We start from the raw sequence: 21461 nt of genomic DNA, 5'->3' as shown, positions 1-21461 counted from the left end.
TTATTCTTGTCCAGGCTTTCTTATCTTATCTAAACATTATTTCCTATCTTGTTCATTTGCGGTTTTGCAGCTGAAGATGATGGTTCGGTAAAACCATCGAAACTAGGCCTGTGAAAATTTTGTAAATCAACGCTGATTTTTGTTGTTTGACTTCTGAATTAGTAAACTTAGATGCTTAACTAGTAACGCGAAGATTGGCCTTTTGACACTGCGTATGTAGTGAGCGAAATGCAAAAAGTACAATACGTCTTCAAATATCAGCAGGAACTAAGTTCTGGCCTTAAAAGCAGGCATGAACTAACTGAAAACACGCGCGTGGTAAGGCAGCAAGAAATCTCTCTCCTCTTGGCTAAAAGCCACATCTTAAATACCTATACAGTTTGCAACCTCATAAGCAATTCCGGAAATGGAAAATAAGAGAGGATAGCAAAGTTTTAAAATAAAATAAACGTTAGTAAAACTTAAAATCCTTACAATGTACACATTGATCATTATTCCCCGTAATATCATCATATCTACACTTTAGAAATGGTCAAATTACCTGGTCAAATTACCCAATTGGAAATATTACCATTTTGGGTTTCCTCCAGCTATATACATGTTTAAATCAGATATGAAAAGATCCTCGTCTCATCACTTAAAATATCTTAAACGATTATTGTCAATTTCAGTTCCAGTTCTTATGCTCGTTCTGCATAGGTGAGCCTTCATTTGTTGCAAGGTCAGTGAAAAATAGCCTTTCTGGCGTAACGTTCTTTGTCATTAAGTCTTCTGTACGTTGTTTGTTGCAATATAAAATTTCCAGAGCCAGATGTAATCTCTAAACTCAGCTGCCTAGTAAAAATGCAAACACTTTCAGGATACTGGATCCATATGGAGAAGACCTGGACAAAGTCTACGGTTCCCAACAACGAATGGAGATCATTATTTGGCATTTTTAGCGCTGAGAACCCAGGACGGATACAGCTTCACAGCTCTCACGGGAGTTGTATGATGCCACTGCAGCCCCAGTTTCTCTGTCTGCAATTGCCCGAAGCTTCCTGAGGTACGATTTTATGCCAGAAGACCCACTACTTGAGTTCCGCTTACTGCAGCGCACGAGAGAGCGCGTTTAGCATGTTGCAGAAAATATGCGCCTTGGACTTCAGTGGAACACTTTGCTTTTTACAGATTTGTACAGATTCAGCCTGGAAACTGATTCTCGACATACTCATATCTGCAGAGAGCCTAGAACACGATACCTCATCAGGAAAAAGGATCATTACAGTGTTTGAGGTGTAATGGTTTTAAGAAGGCATTATGTTGATGTTGAGCGGCCAGACATCCCTGCATATGTTTTACAAAGGCTCTCGACTGCTATGAGGTACAGAGAGGAAATCTTAGAGCCCTTTTTTGTACTTTACAGGGGTACAGGTGGCCCTGGCTTCCTGTTAATGAACGACCAAGCTCGTCCACAAAGGGCCTCATTTGGTCGACGATTACCTAGAAAGGGAGGAATAATCCCCGCAAGGATTGGCCATCCAGATTTCCTGACCCTAATCCTATAGAGCATGTCTGCGACGTTCTTGGGAGAACAATTTCATCTCGCTATTGCTCTCTGAGAAGCAATCCGGAGTTGAAAACTGCCTTGCTGCGGGAGTGAAATCAACTACCCCAGGGTCTCATCAACTGCCTCCCATCCAGTATACCGTCACGTCTCTGCACTATGAGCTTTACTGATAATCAAGCTCTCATAAATGAATTTCGAATGGTATATTTCTTGCTCTGTTAAAAATGTATATTCATGCCAAATTTCATTAAAATTTGTCCATTAGTTTTCCTGAAATTTGATATAATGTGCAAATTCTCTTAACTTTGCACACGAATGTACATTCAATCCGCAATCAACATATTTATTATTAAATAATGTGTGTACTTTTCATATCGCGCTAAAATAACAGCAGTATAAAACTTTCTTGCTCGTTAAAACAATTTCCAGTTTTAACCTAATTTTTCAGAGAATTTAATTCCCATTAGTTCTATTTAATTTTCCCTTTTAAGCTACTCTGAACTGATAACCAAAATATGTATATTTCGCTTGATATCTCTCTATTTAGTATTTCATATTTTTGCATGAATCGACCATCTTAGTGATCAGATTTTTGAAATTGCATGTTGACAATTTGAAAAGCTTCCAAATAGATCCGTATCGCCAAATCTTATTATTTTTTACAATTTTCCAACTGCTGGTCTATGTAATACTAGCAACGGATTCTATCTATATACAAGCCCACCAGCGCCCGAGCGGTAAAGACGCTAAACGCTGATAGTTCGGTTCGAGGTTCGAATCCTGCGAACGGGCTGGCTGCATGGGCGTTTTCGTGGTTTTCCTCATGTGTAACGTATATACGAGCTAGTTCCCTAAGAAAGTCCTCCACGAAGGCATCCCTCCCTTTAGGCAGATAGCCGTCGTGTGCTTTTCCATAATTGAATAATCCAATCCTATCTATATACTGTTTATCTGTGTAGTATTAGGAGTTATTATGTATGCATTAATAGAGTTTTTTTAATTGATAATTCCAGGTTGAAAGACCTTCCTGGTAAGAATAAGGTAATAGGCATACACCTGAAGCAGTGTTTGGACTTCGAACGGAAATAACAACCGACATAGAGTCATTAGTAAAACATAAGCAAAACTAGTGTTCGCACTATTTGAAAATCATGCTTTAGTTTGCTTCTTCATTCTTATTAAGGTCTGCATCTTTACCACTTTTATGTATGTCATAAAGGTCTGTACCTCCATTTTTAGCACTATTTTGGGGGAAAAATAAGACTTATTTGATTTACCCTTCTCCAAAAAAAAACATTTTTAAAAGAAGACACACTCGATAAATCTCGGTTAAAAAAACAATTGTTGTTTTGAAGCCGTTTCTCATAAGCCCAAATAAATAAAATTTTAATGCATAAAATATACAATTTTAATGAAAAAGTTTTCAAACAAAGGCCAATTTAAAATATTTTTGCATTCCAGTTTCATCACAAAACCTAAGGTTTTCTCTCTAAATCATACAAAATGAATTAAAAACATCCGGACATATTTTTAACAGCAATGCTACTGAATAACTGTTTTTGTGGTCCACAGCCAAATACCAAATCAGTGGCCTAGAGTGTTCAAAAAATGAAATTAAGAAAGATTACAGACTTATAATAATTTTGATCACATGATTTCTTGTAATAAGAATATCTGAAATTTTAATTTTTATGCGCTTTTTACAAAGAACTTTCTAATTAGAATGTTGTTCCTTATTCTCCAGAGCGACCGAGTGGTAAAATCGTTGAACATTGGTAGTTCGGTCCAGAGTTTGAATCCCGGGAACGGGCTGGCGGCGTGAGTATTTGCGTGGTTTTGCGCGTACGTAAAGTGTATATAAGCCAGTTTCTTTTAGAAAATCGTCCACAAAGGCATAGCTCCCCTTAGTCTGCCATAATAAAATAAACCAAACAAAATTAACCTTATTTGTAGATATATTCTAGTGGTAAGAAAGCAAAAGTGGGCTTGAAAAAAATCGGGAAAATTTGCCCTGAAGAAAACTGCCAGAATTATATGACTGACATAATTTTCATTTGATAAAAAGAGCAGCAGGACGTATTGATTTAAGAATCGGGGGAATTCTGAATTTCTATTTTCTTATGTTGTTAATGTAATTTTATTACGTAATTCTTAGACTCAATTTTAATTTCAGTATTTTCTTTTATGAATAACAAAACGGTAATGAAAAGGGATTATCACAATATGAATATGACTATAATTTTGAAAGTGTAATGATTAAACATATCAGTATATGAGAAATAATCAAGGAAGAGTTACAGATATTCCGAAAATTGTAAAAGTGCTTAGTCGTTATACTATTAATAGTAATTTATTTCAAAAACATGCAAAAGCTATCACAAAAATAATCTATTATCATTGAGTTTTAATTACAAAGCAAGACGATATAAACAGTGCAAAGGAGGGAATTTTTTAAATAAATATATCAATTAAGAAGCACTGTTTGATAAGCATTAATTGATAACGTCGATAACAGGAATTCATGAAGTGCTGAAAATTTGATGACAAACAGTAAAACTACTTAAGTCACTGTCAGAAGTTTAAGAACATAAAATTCGATACGATCAGGACGTAAGAAGCACAGAAATTAATACTTGCAAATTTAAATTTAATTAGCAGAGAAATAACATAACAGATTGTTACTAAAATTAGAAATGAAATAAACGCAAGAAGGAGGATATCGTTAATTCCTTCAAAACTCAGGTTATCAACGAAAATGTCTTTTAAGCTATTTTCAAGAAGAAAAATCTACAAGCTAGAGTAATAAATATTACATAATATCTTTGATGTGATGATACAGCTGATACCTCTAATGATTACATAAGATCTTGAGAATGCAGTCAAAATAATTCCCTGGGTGATGCTGGCAAAGACAGTGTTTACCAAATTCAATCTAGTATTACAGAAGAAAAATTCTCTCTTCACATTCAATTAAATTTGTCTACAGCAGAAAGCTCAGGCGAGCTGATATACGTGGTTATAATAAATATCCATTTCTCACACAAGATTTTTTTTCTATTTTTAATACGCAGCACACTTACAACAGTTAAGAGATGCGTTCTTTACGATTAGATATAATTCAACTAAAATAAAAGCAATATTTAGATTATTTAATGATCTTTTATCATCAAACATAACCATAATTGGATTGACTAACTTTACTCAGTTTTAGAAAACATTTATATTTTTGATTTGTTTGTGTAATTATAGCAAAGCCTCGAGGGCTATCTGCCTAAGGGGAGGGATGCCTTTCGTGGAGGACTTTCTAAGGGAAACTGGCTCGTATACACGTTACACACGGGGAAAACCACGAAAACGCCCATGCAGCCAGCCCGTTCGCGGGATTCGAACCTCGGACCGAACTACCAGTGTTCAGCGACTTTACCGCTCGGCGGCTGGTGGGCACTTTATATTTTTGAAAAAATATTTGAAAATACACAGACAATCCATGAGATTTTCCATTTCATTCCATTTTCATTTGAGTTCATTTTCTTCGTGTACTAATTTAGTACGGCAAATATTAATATTTTTCTTTATTGTATAACATTTAAATTCAAATTAATATGAATAAATTTCTGAATCGTTCTCAATCGTAATCTTTTATTTATTTCATTTTTTTATATGTACATAATGTTAAAATAATCAAAAATCAGGTTTGCGTACTTCATCTTCCTCATTTAAATAAATGTAAATTAGTTTATATTTAAAGAACTAAACAAAAAGGCTACCCGAGGGAAAAATGAAAGTATGTCTGATAATTTTTATATTCACTTGCAACAAAATAGGATCGAATTTTAAGAGCAATATTACGGGTCAGTTTTTGGAATCAAGAAATCCGACACACTAGATAATTTTCTTTTGAACTCACTATATGCAAAACATTAAATATTTGCTCTGTAGCTTATGTTTTTGATTTAATATAGACATTTCATGCGTTTCAGAAGCTCCTGATATCCAGCTTCTTCTGTTTTCAATTGGGCGTTATCATACTCCTTAAGCAAATGTTAGTTTTCTCCAGTTCGTTATTAAACATATTGCACTCTGGTTACATTTATATAACGTTCCCGTCCAAGGACATGGTTAAAAACTTGAAATTTTGCTGAATTCTTATCTATTGATCTAGCGCTGTTACGTGATCTAAGAACTTTAAATCCATTCAAGAATTCTGTGTTTTCTGCAGATATGTCGCAGTATTTTTTAAAGTAAAAGCATAAATCAGAAATTTAATCAAATGATAAATATGAAAAAAAAACAAATCCGTCGCATAAGGTTTTTTGCATTGTGACTCTGCGTGTCAAAACGTGTTTCCTTTTCTGATTCGATTGTACTGCGTCCGAACTTTGCCAACGCTTTGCAGAAAAATTTCTTTTTCTAAATCAAATTTAGATAGTGCTAATTCCTTTTACGTACCCCATGCTGCTCAAGATATTGCTTAATCCAAATAACAGAGTCTTTGGTTATTGAAAGGCAGCAAATTAAGCATTCGGAAGTAGTATCTCCACTAAAAATAAAACAGTGGCATGCGGTTAGATTGAATTTACTGCAACTTAAGTACACGGCTCTACGGGCTGTAATTATAGTTTCAGAAATATACGGCAATTCCTGTAGTGAAATTTTTGTATAAATAGAGCAGAGCTTTCATTCTCGCCAAGAAGAGGATTTCGCATGAATGAAATAGTAAGATTATTGTTACTGTAATAATGCTCTTTGAATATGCATCCGCAACAGGTCAATTTATTTTTTTTTTAATTTTTATGTGTAGCTATATAACAGAGCTCAATGTTTGCTTCTATGTGATCTAAATTAAAAACTTTATTTCTGAAACACACGAAATTTTGCATCTATTACGCCTTTTATATTTCCTAAATAAGCACTAAATTTAATTGTTATTACAATAGTTTCTTTACATGTTACAAGGAATAAATAACATGTTCTTTACATGTTATTTATTCCTGTAATGTACATTACCTGAATCTCGTAATATAAAGTGTAAACATAATGGAATTATTTCAGTTTTATCATTAATAGTACCAGAAATGTAATAGTTCTTCGCAAAGTACTGCTACATATTCCAACAACTACCCTTTACTGGAAGTCAAAGTTCCCGCTAGTTCGCAAAGTACTGCTATATATTCGAACAACTACTCTTTACTGGAAATCATCACATCACTACTCACCGGTGGAACGCACGCTAGCGGCTAAGCGGTAAAGATAGTGTACACTGGTATTTTTGACCTAGATTCGATTCCAGGCGAACGGGCTGGCTGCATGGGAGATTTCGTAGTTTTTCCCATGTGTAACGTGTATGCGAGCCAGTTTTCCTTAGAAAATCCTCTACGAAGGCATCCCTCCTCTTAGTCGTACTTTGCCGTAATTAATTAAACCAAACACAATTCCCCAGTGGAACAATACCCTTTCCTGGTTTTCTGTAGGTATAGCTAATCACGCTTCCCTTAGAAAATCCTTCAAGAAAGCTTCTGTCATATTAGGCTGATGCCCCTGGCTTGATCTACCACTTTATAATAAGTCTAAATAAATCTCTAGTTGGGTTTTCAGTTCGAAATTTTAGTCTTAACTTCTTGGCTGCAAGACTAAGTCTACCCTTTAATGGTGTTCATAAAGGTAAGTCGGTGCAGTAATCTGTGATACAATCGTGGATCGTGAATCGTCATTCATATTAGAGGTCTTCCATCCCTGAGGGACTTTGCCAAATCATTTCACATTTCCCCTTGGGCTGAAAAGTTGAAAAATTCTAATTCTAGACAGAGGGAAAAGCGCCTTTGTGCAGTAGTCTCTTTAGAGCAGTAAAGCAAACATGTAAAAATTGTAATTTGTCATGAAAAGTCCTATTACACACTTTAACCAATTATAAGCATTTCAGACTTTCTTGAATAATAATACGCTAATAATTATTGAATACGCAGTAAATGAAGAAAAAATAAAAATAAATAAAATTTACAAGTCCTTGTTATATTTTCTGTTCGGGTGGCATTGAAACTGTACAACAATTTCGCCTGAATGGAGCCTTGACTAACACCGCTTGGTTACTGAGATCGCTGTAAATATGAGTAAACATCCGAAATTAAATCGAAAACTTCACCAGTCACTCTTCTGATGGATGGTTTTCGGTCTTTTGTGAGGCTGTTCTGGTTGTTGTTGTTGCTAATACCCACTTGTCTGACCTATAGTCAGCCCAAGCCCATGAAATTCCTCGTGGCAATGAGCGCAAGCTTACGCCTGTTGTAGGCACCATACAGGTGACAGTGCGATTCAGCTCAGTTCCGCCCCCAATTTTGATGGAGAACACGCTTCCCACCCCTCTTTCCCTACAACCAACCTCTCGAGAGGACTTTCGGCTCACCGCATGTTTAGAGTGCCCCCATGTTGCAAGGACAAACATCCATGCCTTCTCCGGGAATCGAACTCGGGCCCTTCGGCATGGCAGTCAGCGAAGCTAAACACTATGAGGCTGTAGTATGGGTATATTCGTAGTTCCTAATTTTTTTTATACGTCCTGGGTGTCTTATCACACTTATTGCAGAATTTATGCGTAAATCGTAATCGTAGAATTTCGGAGTCAGCGTGTTTTATATTCAAATCATTATGAATGACAATGTTTCTTGTTAACCAAGGAGCCTTGATAATGATACGGAGTGCTTCGTTTTGGTATTTTCGGAGTATTAATCTATTGTTTCTTGAAGCAGCTGCCCATGTAGGCGCAGCGTATAGTAAAATAGGTCTAATTAATTGTATAGAATTTTCTTGGTATTGAGCTGGAATTGGTTAAGCTGGGAATTTCTTCCAATTAATGTATAAATACTCAAGAAAGCTTTAAAAGCTTCATCTTTGGCTCCAATTTTGTTAGATTTAAAGTTGAGTTCTTCATCGAGATAAACTTTCAGATATTTTACTTTGGTGTCACGTGATATAAATGCTCCGTCGAGCATGATGTCTTCATAGTGTTGTCTTGCGGAGTATTTTTAAAATAGATAACAGAGGATTTCGTTGCATTGGTTTTTATCCTCCATCCCTTAAACCATATGGATATTATATTGACGGTATCTTAAAGTTTCGTTTGAGCAGCTTGTAAGTTGAGTTATTTACAAAGGATGGCGTATTGTCGGCATAGCAAGCGATTAAGGTATTATTATTAATTTGTATGTCGTTAATGAAATACTGAAGAGCAGGGACGCCATGATTGTTCCCCGGTGCCCTCCAGCTATTTGTCTGATACTTGAGGTTTTTGTCTTTAATTCGGACTTGGAAGGTTCTTTGATTTAGATAATTTGAGGTGAGGACTATTAAGATTGGTACCAGACTGTGAGAAACAAGTGATAAGGAGGCCATAATGCCAAATCTTATCAAACGTGTTTTCTATATCTAAAAAGAGACCTGAAATTATTTCTTTCTTATTAAAGCATTCTTCTACGAACTCGACTACCCTAGAGATTGATTGGGTTGTGGAGAATCCGTTCCTAAAACCAAACTGGTGGTCGCGTATGGTATTATTTTCTAAGATTCAGATGTTAAGTCTGTTTATAATTACTCTTTCAATCAATTTCCCTAAAGCAGGCAGGAGGCTGATAGGGTGATTATCACTTGTGTTGTTTCCCGTTTTTGTAGGTCTTTTTATTACTGTGATTAAAGCGTGTTTCCGGAGATTAGGATAGATTTTTAAGTCGGAGGCAGGCATTAAATATTTTGCTGATTAAGACTATTACTTTCCTTGGAAGTTCTACTAAGGCTTTGTTCGAAATGTTATCATATCCAGATGCTTTTCTAGGATTTAATTTAGTAATAATCGATTTAATATCATTTGGGTTGAAAGGGCTGTTTCTTAAATTACTATTGGCTGCGATGAAGTTGTTCTCGTGATTAACTACATTTTGATCAATTGCATTTGGAAAATTGTTTTCAGAATTTGAAGTTCAAAAGAACCTGCAAAAATATTTATTATTTAGTCTAAATTGTGAATTTCTATATTATTATGGGTAATTGAGTCGATATTATTGTCACTTCTTCCTAAAGCTTTGGCTCTTTTCCAGACTGAATGTTCTGTATGCGAAAGGCTTCTGATAAACTGACTCCAGGTGTCATCTTTATATTCTTTTATAAGTTTCCTGAGTTCTCTATTGCATTTGTTATATAGATGAATATCGCGAGGGTCTTGAGTATTTTGCGATAACTACCGAAGTCTGTTCTTTCCTTTTATTTTCAGTTGAATATTCGTGGGCAGGATGATAATTTCCTTATTTTTAGAAATTTTGTAATCATTAATAGCAGTAGTAATTTTTTGATTTAAATAGTTGATGGCAATATCAATATCAGAGCTGTGTTGAAGATTGGTGGTAGCGATAATATTAGAGTTGAGGGTATGGGTATAATTACTCCAATTTACATGACTTTTAGCAGGTGGGAGTCCTTGTTTTAATCCATACAAAGTAAATCTTACGAGGAGATGATCAGAGTCTATATCATTGTCTACGTAGAGGTAAGGTAATTGTGTAATATTTGAGGTAATAATTATGTCTAACACATCAGTTGATACAATCGTTGAGTCACAGGACTGCTTATGTTTCTCCTCAGCTTTATTTGAATAACCTATGCTTGCTAAAGCATTCAAAAATAGATAAATAAGAGGGGTAGGGCAGATTAAACTAAAAGGTTTAACTGTCAGGCTTGCAGTTATAAGATGTATATTAATTATTAATTTACAAAAATTCCTTTGGAAAAAAAAATATTTTTCCATTTCTGTATAGTTGCTAAAAATTCCTTAAATTAGATATTATATCGTACTTCTAATCGTATTATATTTCGTATTATATTTCGTATAATCGTATTATATTAATTTACAAAAATTCCTTTGGAAAAAAAATATTTTTCCATTTCTGTATAGTTGCTAAAAATTCCTTAAATTAGATATTATATCGTACTTCTAATCATATTATTAAGTGCAGGGCGTTATTAGAACGGTAAATTCACTAGTAATGTGACCTGGTTTCGATTCCAGGTGAACGGGCTGGCTGGAAGGACGTTTTCGGAGTTTTCCTATGTGTAATGTGGATACGAGACAGTTTCCTTAGAAAGTCTTGCACAAATGTATCTCTTCCCTTTATCGTAATAAAAAAAACGAAACAAGACGCTGAAGATACAGTGGCTGTTCGCACATTTTTTAGACGATTTTGCTTAGCTATAAAAAATCGTCTATTCTAATTTTTTAACTGCAGCTATATTTTTGAAAGTATACATTAACGTCTGCTACTTGACAGTTTTCTTTTCAAGCAAATATAGCGATTTTATAGAAGCAATGGATGTAAAGCTATGTTTGGGCTCTTTCCAAAGCAATTTATTCTCTTCTAATTATTAAAAAGCGCTGTGAAAGCCATGATTTTTCGATATCTAAAGCAGGGATTCTCAATAGGTGGTACGCAAGAGAAAAATAGGTGGTACGCAAAGAAGTAAGATATTTTTAACTATTGAATTCAAAAATTAAAACTCCAACATCCTGATTGAGTTTTTTCTCTAACGCTAGTAAATTTATCCGATCTTAGCTTGTTCAAAAGTGGTGGTGGTGGTAGTAGTACTTTGTAGTGGTGGTACTAAAGGTTTTCAGTCTTTGTTTAGATGGTACGCGTTAGTCAAAAGGTTGAGAACCGCTGATCTAAAGCTACGATAGGTAATATTGTCAACAAGAAAGGGAAAAAAACGTCAAAATTTGGTTTCAAGCGGAAAACGTTTTCCAAATACATATCCAAGGAAAAAAAGGGATGTTTCGAATGTTGCATAGTTAAGACCTGTAATGTTAAAACAAAAATATGCGAATTAAAAGGACAGTTGCAAAATCATTTAAATGCTCAGTGTCAACTATGATTAATGTTGATTTAAATCATAAAAAGGCATCGTTTACCATCACATATCGCTGAACGCAGAATTCTTTATCAGAAAAATCTGGACAAAAAAGGAAAATGTTCTCACAATACATTGGGTGTATTTAAATGGCTGCAATAAAAAGAGATCCATTTATTGTCATCAAAGAGGAGAACAAAATGTTAAAACATGGTTCAAAGAATCTAAAGAAAGTTTTGAAAGGGATTTATTATTGTTGCTGGTGTAGTGAGAAGTTAAGAGAGTGGGAAAAGATGTTAAGATCAATTCCACATATTATCAGAAACATATTTTATACCCAATTTTCAAATATTAAATACCTTCTCTTTACCCAAAGTGCCATCAATCAGTAGAACTGAGTCAAGATAAAGCAAACAGCCACACATCAAAATCCACTGTTAATTTTCTGGAGAAAAAGGGAACAAGAAGTGGGTATCAAGACCATACCCTTCACTCATATCCCCTACTAAATCTCCTGATGGACCCATGAATTTTTACGCTTTTAGACTGTTAGAAAAGCTCACTGTCCAGACGTCGACCTAAATCACTCCTTGGACTTTGGAAAGCCACTGAAGAGGAATGGGACAAACCTCTTCCGATACTGCCAAAAGCTTTATTGTCTTTATTAAGAAGTAAAAAGACATTGAAGAATAAGGGTTATAAAATAGAACATTTAAAACACAAAAATTGTAGGTAAAATATTTCTCTAAATACAGTGATAATCGTTTAAAAATAGGCTCTGTAAAATATAATAACGTATTGTTCCTGGCAAGCATTTTTCGAAATAGTATATCCGTATGGTAAGTGGCTGTACTCACACTTTAAATAAAATAAGTTTGAGTTTCTGCTTGTTAGTAAAATACTTCACTGAATTCCTATTCTCAGCAGCCACTGAAAATGAGTTAAACTAAAACAATGGTAGAGAAGTATTTTTTATTAACGTTACTTAAGCAGCGAAATTATATTACATTATTTCTAAATATAGTGATAACTACTTAGATTGTTTTCTGGCCTAAGAATAATTACCGCAATCCTTTTATTTTCTTCGACTCATAAGAAAAATGAGTACTATTCGGTTTCGAGGGCCGTAAAAAATCGCCAAACTATTGTTGATGCCAATGCTGCCAAAAATAATTGCGGCAACCCTAATAATTGCGGCAAGAAAGGAAGTACCGGGTGATCAAAAAGTCAGTATAAATTTGAAAACTTGATAAATCACGGAATAATGTAGATAGAGAGGTAAAAATTGACACACATACTTAGAATGACATGGGGTTTTATTAGAAAAGCAATAATTAGAAAAGCAATAATCTGATCAGAAAAGCAATAATTAGCATAACAAATTAAGACAAAGCAAAGATGATGTTCTTTACAGGAAATGCTCAATATGTTCACCATCATTCCTCAACAATAGCTGTAGTCGAGGAATAATGTTGTGAACAGCATTGTAAAGCATGTCCGGAGTTATGGTAAGGCATTGGCATCGGATGTTGTCTTTCAGCATCCCTAGAGATGTCGGTCGATCACGATACGCTTGCAACTTCAGGTAACCCCAAAGCCAATAATCGCACGGACTGAGGTCTGGAGACCTGGGAGGCCAAGCATGATGAAAGTGGCGACTGAGCACACGATCATCACCTTCGCAAGAGATCTTTCACGCGTCTAGCAATATGGGGTGGAGCGCCATCCTGCGTAAAAATCATACGTTCCAGCAGGTGTTTATCAGCCAGGCTGGGGACGATGCGATTCTGTAACATATCGGCGTAACTCTCACCCGTCACGGTAGCAGTTACAAAACCAGAATCACGCATTTCCTCGAAGAAAAAAAGGCCCGATAACAGTACCTTTGAACTTTTTTTTTTTTTTTTTTTGGTTCTAATATAACCCCATGTCATTCTAAGTATGTGTGTCAATTTTTACCTCTCTATCTACATTATTCCGTGATTTATTAAGTTTTCAAATTTATACTGACTTTTTGATCACCCGGTATAATAGTAAATAACTATCTAAGATTGATGTTTTAATTTAGATGAAAGGTTAATTTCATATAATACTTTTTTTATTATTATAATTTATATGAAAAAGGCTAAACATGACTGAATGGAAGCCAAAAGAGTAAATAACTATTTCAGATCATTATTATAATTTATATAAAAATTACTAAACACAACTGAATGGATGCCTTCATATCTATTTCGCTACCGACTTATCGTTAAAGCATAATTTCATGTCGTTGGTTGTTCAAACGTAATTTTCTATAATGAATGATGCTTTCATATCTATTTCGCTACCGACTTATCGTTAAAGCATAATTTCATGTCGTTGGTTGTTCAAACGTAATTTTCTATAATGAATGATGCCTTTTCTTTGAGAATATTCTCGGTAAAGTGCAGAATCGCTCACTTATTTGTTCGCCGCTTTTTTACAAGGGTAAAAACAATTGGATGTTTGTCAATTTTCTTTTACTTTTTAAGTGAAAATAGGTCGATGTGTACATAGATAAAGTCAAGGGTGTGCGCAGTGCCATTTTTGTGCTATTCTAGGATTTTTTTTTAAGTGAAAATAGGTCGATGTACTGAGTATGTGCAATTCTTAAAAACGCATTAAGCAGTGAGTGATTCTGCACTTTACCCAAAATTCTATTGCCGACTTTTCGTCATGGGCAATTCCCAAATTGTTAAATCCATAGGATATCAAAAAAAAATTTAAAATCAAAAAAGGATTTAAAAATTAAACTAGTATGTCATTGGCGTCTTAAGAAATATAGAACTATATAAACTTACGCAATCTGTAATCAACGCGTACGCTAGATCTGGCGCGCTGTTAAATGGGCGCGTTTGCTAGATTTGGCGCTTTTGCGCATACATTTTCGCTGCAATTTTTTTACGGCCCTCAAAACAGAATAGTACCGAAAAGGGTAATATGTATATGTCTGTAAAGAATCTGCAATTTGTTTATACATATACAGCATTATACGCATATTCAGAACCGAATATTACGTTAGGTGGCTGTGAAACTATAATTGGCGAGTTATAAAAAATGAGAAATATTATATTGTCTGTTTATTCAAATTAACAGCTGTCCTTGGATGGCAGATTACTCAAGATTACTCAAGGCACTTAAATAACTGAGTCACGCAGACTGTTACTAATTTCACTAAATATATGCCCATTTGTCAATAAATTCGGATAACTGTTTAAGAAATGTAGAAAAAAAAGAAGAAAAGTCAAAATTGAAATATGATGATCGATTACGCTCCGAACCTTCCGCCATTTAGTTCTTAATAGCGTATTTTTACTTAATTTTTACATATGCATCAAATTTCTCATATCGTTTAAATAAACAACAGCGATTATGATAAGTTAGAGATCTAAGTTCTGCAGGTGTGAGATCTTCCTTTCTTTTTCTTGCTGGTATTAGCCCATGTATAATCATCTTATTAGCGTTTTGAAACTTTTGTAAGCATGCATTAACATGCAACTCAAATGGCAGCTTAAGTACAGTTTATATTAAATAGCTGCTCAAAATTCTTCCATGCAAGCTTGTCGCTGTGGTTGTTCTTGCTCGAAATGTTAGTAATGCCAATGACACAAAATATCCGTTTGAAACTTCTAATATTAATGTTTGCATATTTTACGGATTGCAGCACCAGTACCAATATCTGGCGAAAAAAAAAATTTCCAGGGTTTCAACAACATTCTTCATCAAAAGTTTGCTTTTCAGCCATCGTTGTACTCATTACTGCTTTGTAAAATTACAAATTGTGCTAAAGTATGAAGTGTGCTAAACTCTGAACTGGGAAACTGCGGAAAAATTTATAATTTTAAAAGATTAAGTTATAGAGCACTCCAGTGCAAAGAAAGAGAATTGGTATATATGTATTTTACAACTTCTGTAACTAAACGATTGTTGTATTTCTGTTATTAATTGCCCATTTTTAATTACTATTAATATGAGATTATACTATTTGCTTTAACTTAATCTTTAATATAAGGAAAGGTAATATTTTAAAGCAAAACTTTTAAAGGAAATTTTCTCCAAAAGTTTTTCGTAAAAACTTCAGCTTTGACAGACTTCCTCTGAGTCCTTCTTAACATTACTTAAATATTTTAAACGTGTAATAAAAATATTAAGTATGATTCTATGATAATAATATTTTATTTATCATTTGAGATTAATGATTCTGACTTATAACAATAGTTAAATAAGTTGAGGATATAAAAGGCAGTTTCAAGTGAAGTAATATCATATTTTCAGCAAATTTCAGTACTGGTCTATCAAAATGCTGTAACCCTTTTATGCTTCCATAAATGAATATTTATTACAAATGAATATTTATTATTTATTACTAGTGATTTTGCAGACTTAACTAAAGCATATAACACAATTAGGAGCCCAAAACGCAATAAACAACTTTTCCTGCAAAGGTGTACCCCTAAAACTAGTTTGAACGATAAATTTCTATATTTTATATTTAATACTTTGCGAACTGGCGAATATATTCCCTGCTTAGGTCAGATATTCAGAAGGAAGAAGGGATTACGGGATCTAGTTATACTGTAACAAAAATCTGTAAGGTTACTAAGAAAAGTCGTGGAAACTGGGATGCCATGGACTATTTGAATAATCAATAACAGGAATATTCTTAGTAACTTTACAGAGATTACACCTGTAATGGTTACAGATCTTTGACATGTAATGTTACAGGAAGATATTCTGTAGGCATAACGAAGTTTTTGTATGTTGATTACCGAAGCATGTGTCCGTAAAGGATACAGATCTTTGATCTGTAAAGTTACAGGAAATTATCGTGTAAGTATAACATGGTTTTTATATGAGGTTTACCAATGCATACATCTGTAAAGATTATAGGAAATAATAATGTAAGTAGAACGTCATTTTTGTATGTGGATTACTAAAGGTAACATTTGTAGATTACTAGTGTTCTGCTTGTAAGGTTATTGCAAGTGATTATGTAAGACGAACATGTATATTCCATGTGAAATATTAGAAATATTAGAGGATATACATGTAAAAATTTGCAGAAAATTTACTTAAAAGTTCTTCCAAATAATTATGCATATAGAACATATTTGTCTTATACGAAATACATAAATGACGTATTCTCAAATATTAAATATTTTAATTGTAATATTACTATAAATAACTACACATGTAGAACATATGTTTCATGTGAAATGTCTACAGCTACTGCTTGTAACGAAACATGCTGCATTAATTTATTTGTGGGGAAAGGGAAGTTATGTAACTTTAATTATTATTAAGTTGTTTTAAGGAAAAATACCTTAGATTTTCTAAAAGATATACAGCATTTCCTTGCAAAATATTCCCAAAGTTAGAAAGAAACTCAAATTTTATGCTTTTCTTAGATCTCCATTATTTTTCTTTATTGAATTTTAAGACATCTGAAAGTTACATATGCATCATGAAATAGCTGGAAAAAAACTGGTGTATTATACTTAATGGTTTTTTTGGCAATAAATTAGTAATGTTCTAGAATTCCTCCTCACCCCCCCCCCGCTGAACACTGGTAGTTCGGTTCGAGGTTCGAATCCCGCGAATGGGCTGGCTGCATAGGCGTTTTCGTGGTTTTCCCCATGTGTAACATGTATACGAGCCAGTTTAAATTTGAAAGTCCTCCACAAAGGCATCCCTCTCCTTAAGGAGATAGCCCTAGTGTGCTTTGCCATACTTAAATAAACTAAACCAAATCAAGCTCCTTTTCCCCCAACAGTGTAATCTAAAAAGACTGCAACTGGATATGATTACAGTAAAAAATATTTTAATGAAATTGTTTCAATAAACAATTCTAAATAAATATTTCCTTAAATTCTAAAAAACATTACAGATATAACTCAACAATGAATTTAAATTCAGTTATCACAAGCTATCCAAAATTAATTATTTCCATGCTTAATTGTGTTATTCATTTAAATTACAACATATAATTCTTTTAAGCATAAATGCTTTTTAATCTCTTCTGCTACTGACCATTAATTGAAATAATAGATTAATTAATCGAAGTAATAAATGACAGTTGAACAGGCATTTTGCCAGATTTAAAACTTAATTATTAATAAATTACATCCTTCTCATTGAATACAAAATTGCAGAATTAGTCCTAAATTTAATTTTTCAAGTATTCCTTCTACTAAAACATTTATTGCCTACAGGCAGCCAGACAGTAAGCTGAAAACTAGCATTTGGCTCTGGATTCAAATATTAGAGAATGAGCTGCTTGTGTAAATGTTTGTGTAACATGAATATAAACCAGTTTTCCTTAAAATATGCGTTTCCTTGGACAGATGGCCCTCTCTTACTTTGTCATATTTCAAATAATCAGTTCAAGCATTTAATGTTGGTATGACAACTTCGTCCCAAATTCTAACTGAAAAATTGAACAGAATCCCTTGATACTGTGTTCTATAATACATGATGAATACAGAATGATCTTAAAAATTTAAGGAAGAAAATATAACTTATTTGGAAATGCCTTGATCCTAAAATTACATTTGTCTCTGCTGCTTAGAAAATTAAGAAAAGTAGACTTAATGTAAAAACTGAAGATAAAGAATTAAAGCATAAATAATTGATATAGGTGATTTTAAAGACTGCCTTTCCTCGAAGCCTCCAAGCAAGACTCCAGCGTCGAAAAACTTCCAAATGTATACTTTCTGTCACAATAAAGCTAATTTAGTTCAAAATCAGTTCGAACACTCTTCTAAAACTGCCTTTCACCATTAAAACTGTTAGGACAAGCAAGTCATTCCCACCTCAGCCCTAATCTGCCTATTTTTAGAAAATTAATAGTTCTTCAAGCATGTAACTGTTCCCTTTTGTTGGGATACTTGCCTATTTTAGTCAACAGTATCAGTAAATTTCACCTAATAACTTCCACAAATAATTTGAAGATTCACAAGGCATGCTTAAATTTTGGAACACAGTACATAACGCTATATCTTGTAATAACTCAAAGGACAGTAAACGTTTACGTTTAATGCAATATTTAAAAAGTGCAGTCGTTTTTGTATCTCTCACTGTAGTCATTGTTAGCTTTAATTACTTAATATTGCTATTATATATACATAATTTTACTTTGTTTCATAAATTCATCCTTTGAACATCCTTTTATTTCAGATTTCGATGCTCATTATAACCCTGCTGCTCATTGTAGCAACCGAAGGTGCTCTGGACAGACATGCTGCCCTTTGTATTCACAACTGTGCCCAGTGTAAGCGAACATTTGGACCTTTCTTCGAAGGCCAACGATGTGCTGAATGGTGCATGCAAGTCTCCGATTCAACCTTGCCAGACTGCTCTGATTTGGATTCTATAGCTGAGTTTATTACAAAATTAGAATGATGTCATCGAAACTCATCTTTGGAGCTCCTTTAATCTGGAATTCATTTGAAAATAAATACTTAAAAAGATTAAAATTTGAAATTAATACTTTGAAAGCAGATTCAATAAATTGACTCAAAAATGATGAATGTAAAATTCTGGTGTCTGAAATGAAATTTTTGACTTTATCTTTGAATAATTTCTCATTAATGATAATAAACGCATAGAAAATTGTAGCTCTGTGTTTCTGTTCATGATTAGCTAATGATAATCATTCAAAAATTAGCTAAATATTTTAGTGCAGTTGCTAATTGTACAAATATGTATATAGGAATTTAAGAACATGAGTAAATCTTTAAAGTAAAGTATTTAGTATTCTCTATTTAATCTGGAAGGAGATGTTTGCTTATTATCTTGGGAAAGTACCAGGTGATCCCGAAGTAATAGCAAAAGTAAACGTTTAATAATTTGTAAAAGGAGACAATATCATGATGCAGGTTTCACAGAAATATACTGAAAGACATGGGATTTTTTTTAATAATTAAAGATTGCCTTGCCAAAATCATTGCATTTTTCACCAACATGTGCTACTTCAATTATACCACAAGTTTATACAGTGGCGCAACACACTTCACAAAGCAGCAGGCAGTTACAAATGTTTAATGTAATGGCCGTAATTTATGAAACTGACCACCAGAGGTGGCACGACTTTATTCATAGCATCAAAAGGGTTCAACTCAATTCCTATCACATAATGGAGAATAATATTTTTCAATGCGCTCAGTAACGTCGGCGGACTTCTGTACGCCTGTGACTTGAAGTAACCCTACGATCAAAAGTCACGCTTTGTGTTGATCGCAGCAGAGGGTGTGCAGGATCTGCGTGGAGGCTCTCCGTTCCTGCAGCCTCCCACGCAAGAGCGGAATGATAATGTCTCTTTGAATGCTCGAATCTAATAGAAACCAGTTCCAAATGCACCGCCGAGGTCTTTCTCAAAGGGAAAAGGGCCTATAAGGAATGATGCAGTAAACCTGCAGTGTGCTGTCATATCTGGTTAATGCAAAGAGATTTTCACACTCGTTTTTGTGTTCCTCCTTACCCAAATGCGACAGCTGTGTGTGTTTGTTCTTCCATTAAGTGAATGGGGCTCCCAGAACTTTTGACAGCTAGTTCGCACGGTTTTTCGCTTGTTGAAAAATTCCAATTTGCAGATTCATGACTTACCTCGAATTGGGTTGGTTGGATTTTAGTGCTTCTATGTGCTGGGTTTCTAAGGATAAAATCTGAGGATGAACCTATGTGATCTTCACACGGTACCGTACGAAACACAGTACCAGACCACTTCATCCTACCTATCAGCGAAACAAGTAAATATTCTGGCAATAAAAGTTTTCGCTGTTAAAAAACCTTGTCTTTTTGTGCATCTTTATGAAAACCAAATTGTGATGCTATCTATATTTTTTCAAATTATTTAATGTTTTCTTTTTCTGTTACTTTTGGGATCAGCTTTTGGATCTGTTACTTTTGGCCTCTTATAGATTCTCTCTAAAAGTTATTCTAAGTTTAACTGCATGTCTATCAAATTACGTTAAAACTGTTATACTGGAACATGATATTCAAACCTGTGAAGCTTAGCTTTTTTAAGGTACTTTTTCCTTCATGCCTTCGTGGTGTTAACTGGAAGCCCTCTCGACGCGTGTCTAGGAGATCAGGAGCTCCAGTCCCGGGGAGGACATTGCGGAACTTTTCAGTTCTCCCCCTCCCATCGAAAATTCTACAAGATTGTACAATTGGCTCCAGAAATAAGGTATTGCACATTTTTCATGTTCCTGCATCGATATAACCTAATGCCTCTGAAAGCTTCTTAAAGAAAATAGCACTGAAAAGAAAGAGAAAAAATCAGATATAGGCTTTTTTCAAACGGAGGTAATGCAGAAGTACCTTTATTTTTTTATCTGTTTTTCCTGTTAACAATTTTCCCAAATACACTTTTATGAGAAACTAGTTTGAAAAATTGCAATTCGTTTTGCATACATTATTAACTTCTACTTAAACTTCAGTTCAAAATTGTAAATCTATTAGGAAATATCAAAGCGATAATAGTAATCTTTACTTTCTTGCATATTGATCCTAGAGATGTATTTCCTACTAGTAAATTTCTTAAAATAGGGTTGAAAATTTTATGGAATCAGTTTTCAATTCTGTAGGAGGCAGAAATGTATAAAAGTAAATCTTGTATTTTATAAAATCCCCGCAAATCAAAAAGACCAGTTAATAAACTATCGACATACTTTCGTCGTGCTTTGTAAGTTAAATAAAAATGTTTAGATACCTCTACCAGCGAAATTAGAGGGGTTATAAGACAACAAATTTACTGAGTTAGTTCACCTTTCAACTCATATTGTAAGGATCCTAAGTTTTACTAACGTTTATTTTATTTTAAATCTTTACTATCACTTCTTGTTTTCTACTTCCGGCCAGAATTAAAATCTTTAACTTATTTATGCAAATTTGTCTTGCTAACGCCAAGTACTTAAGTTGTGGCTTTTTGCCAAGCAAGAGAGAGGAATGAGTTATTGCAAGCCGCTTGCCATAGTAGTTTTACTCGTTTGCTGGTTGCCTTCAA

General features: G+C 34.0%; 1 protein-coding gene across 1 annotated transcript in view; it reads left to right on the top strand.

The window, feature by feature from the left end:
- Positions 1 to 19071, top strand: part of LOC146993226 (eclosion hormone-like) — a 77374-nt gene extending 58303 nt beyond the window's left edge. The window contains exon 2 of the mRNA XM_085807318.1: positions 18632 to 19071. Coding sequence (XP_085663444.1) covers positions 18632 to 18856 — 225 coding nt within the window. The 3' untranslated portion in view covers positions 18857 to 19071. The remainder of the gene's footprint in view (positions 1 to 18631) is intronic.
- Positions 19072 to 21461: the final 2390 nt, after the last annotated feature.

Source organism: Stegodyphus dumicola, chromosome X1 (assembly GCF_044657685.1).
Source record: "Stegodyphus dumicola isolate Sdum_Otavi_A_Nest chromosome X1, ASM4465768v1".
Taxonomy (NCBI): domain Eukaryota; kingdom Metazoa; phylum Arthropoda; class Arachnida; order Araneae; family Eresidae; genus Stegodyphus; species Stegodyphus dumicola.
The sequence above is the reverse complement of the archived record's forward strand: the minus strand, read 5'-3'. Positions and strand labels throughout refer to the sequence as shown.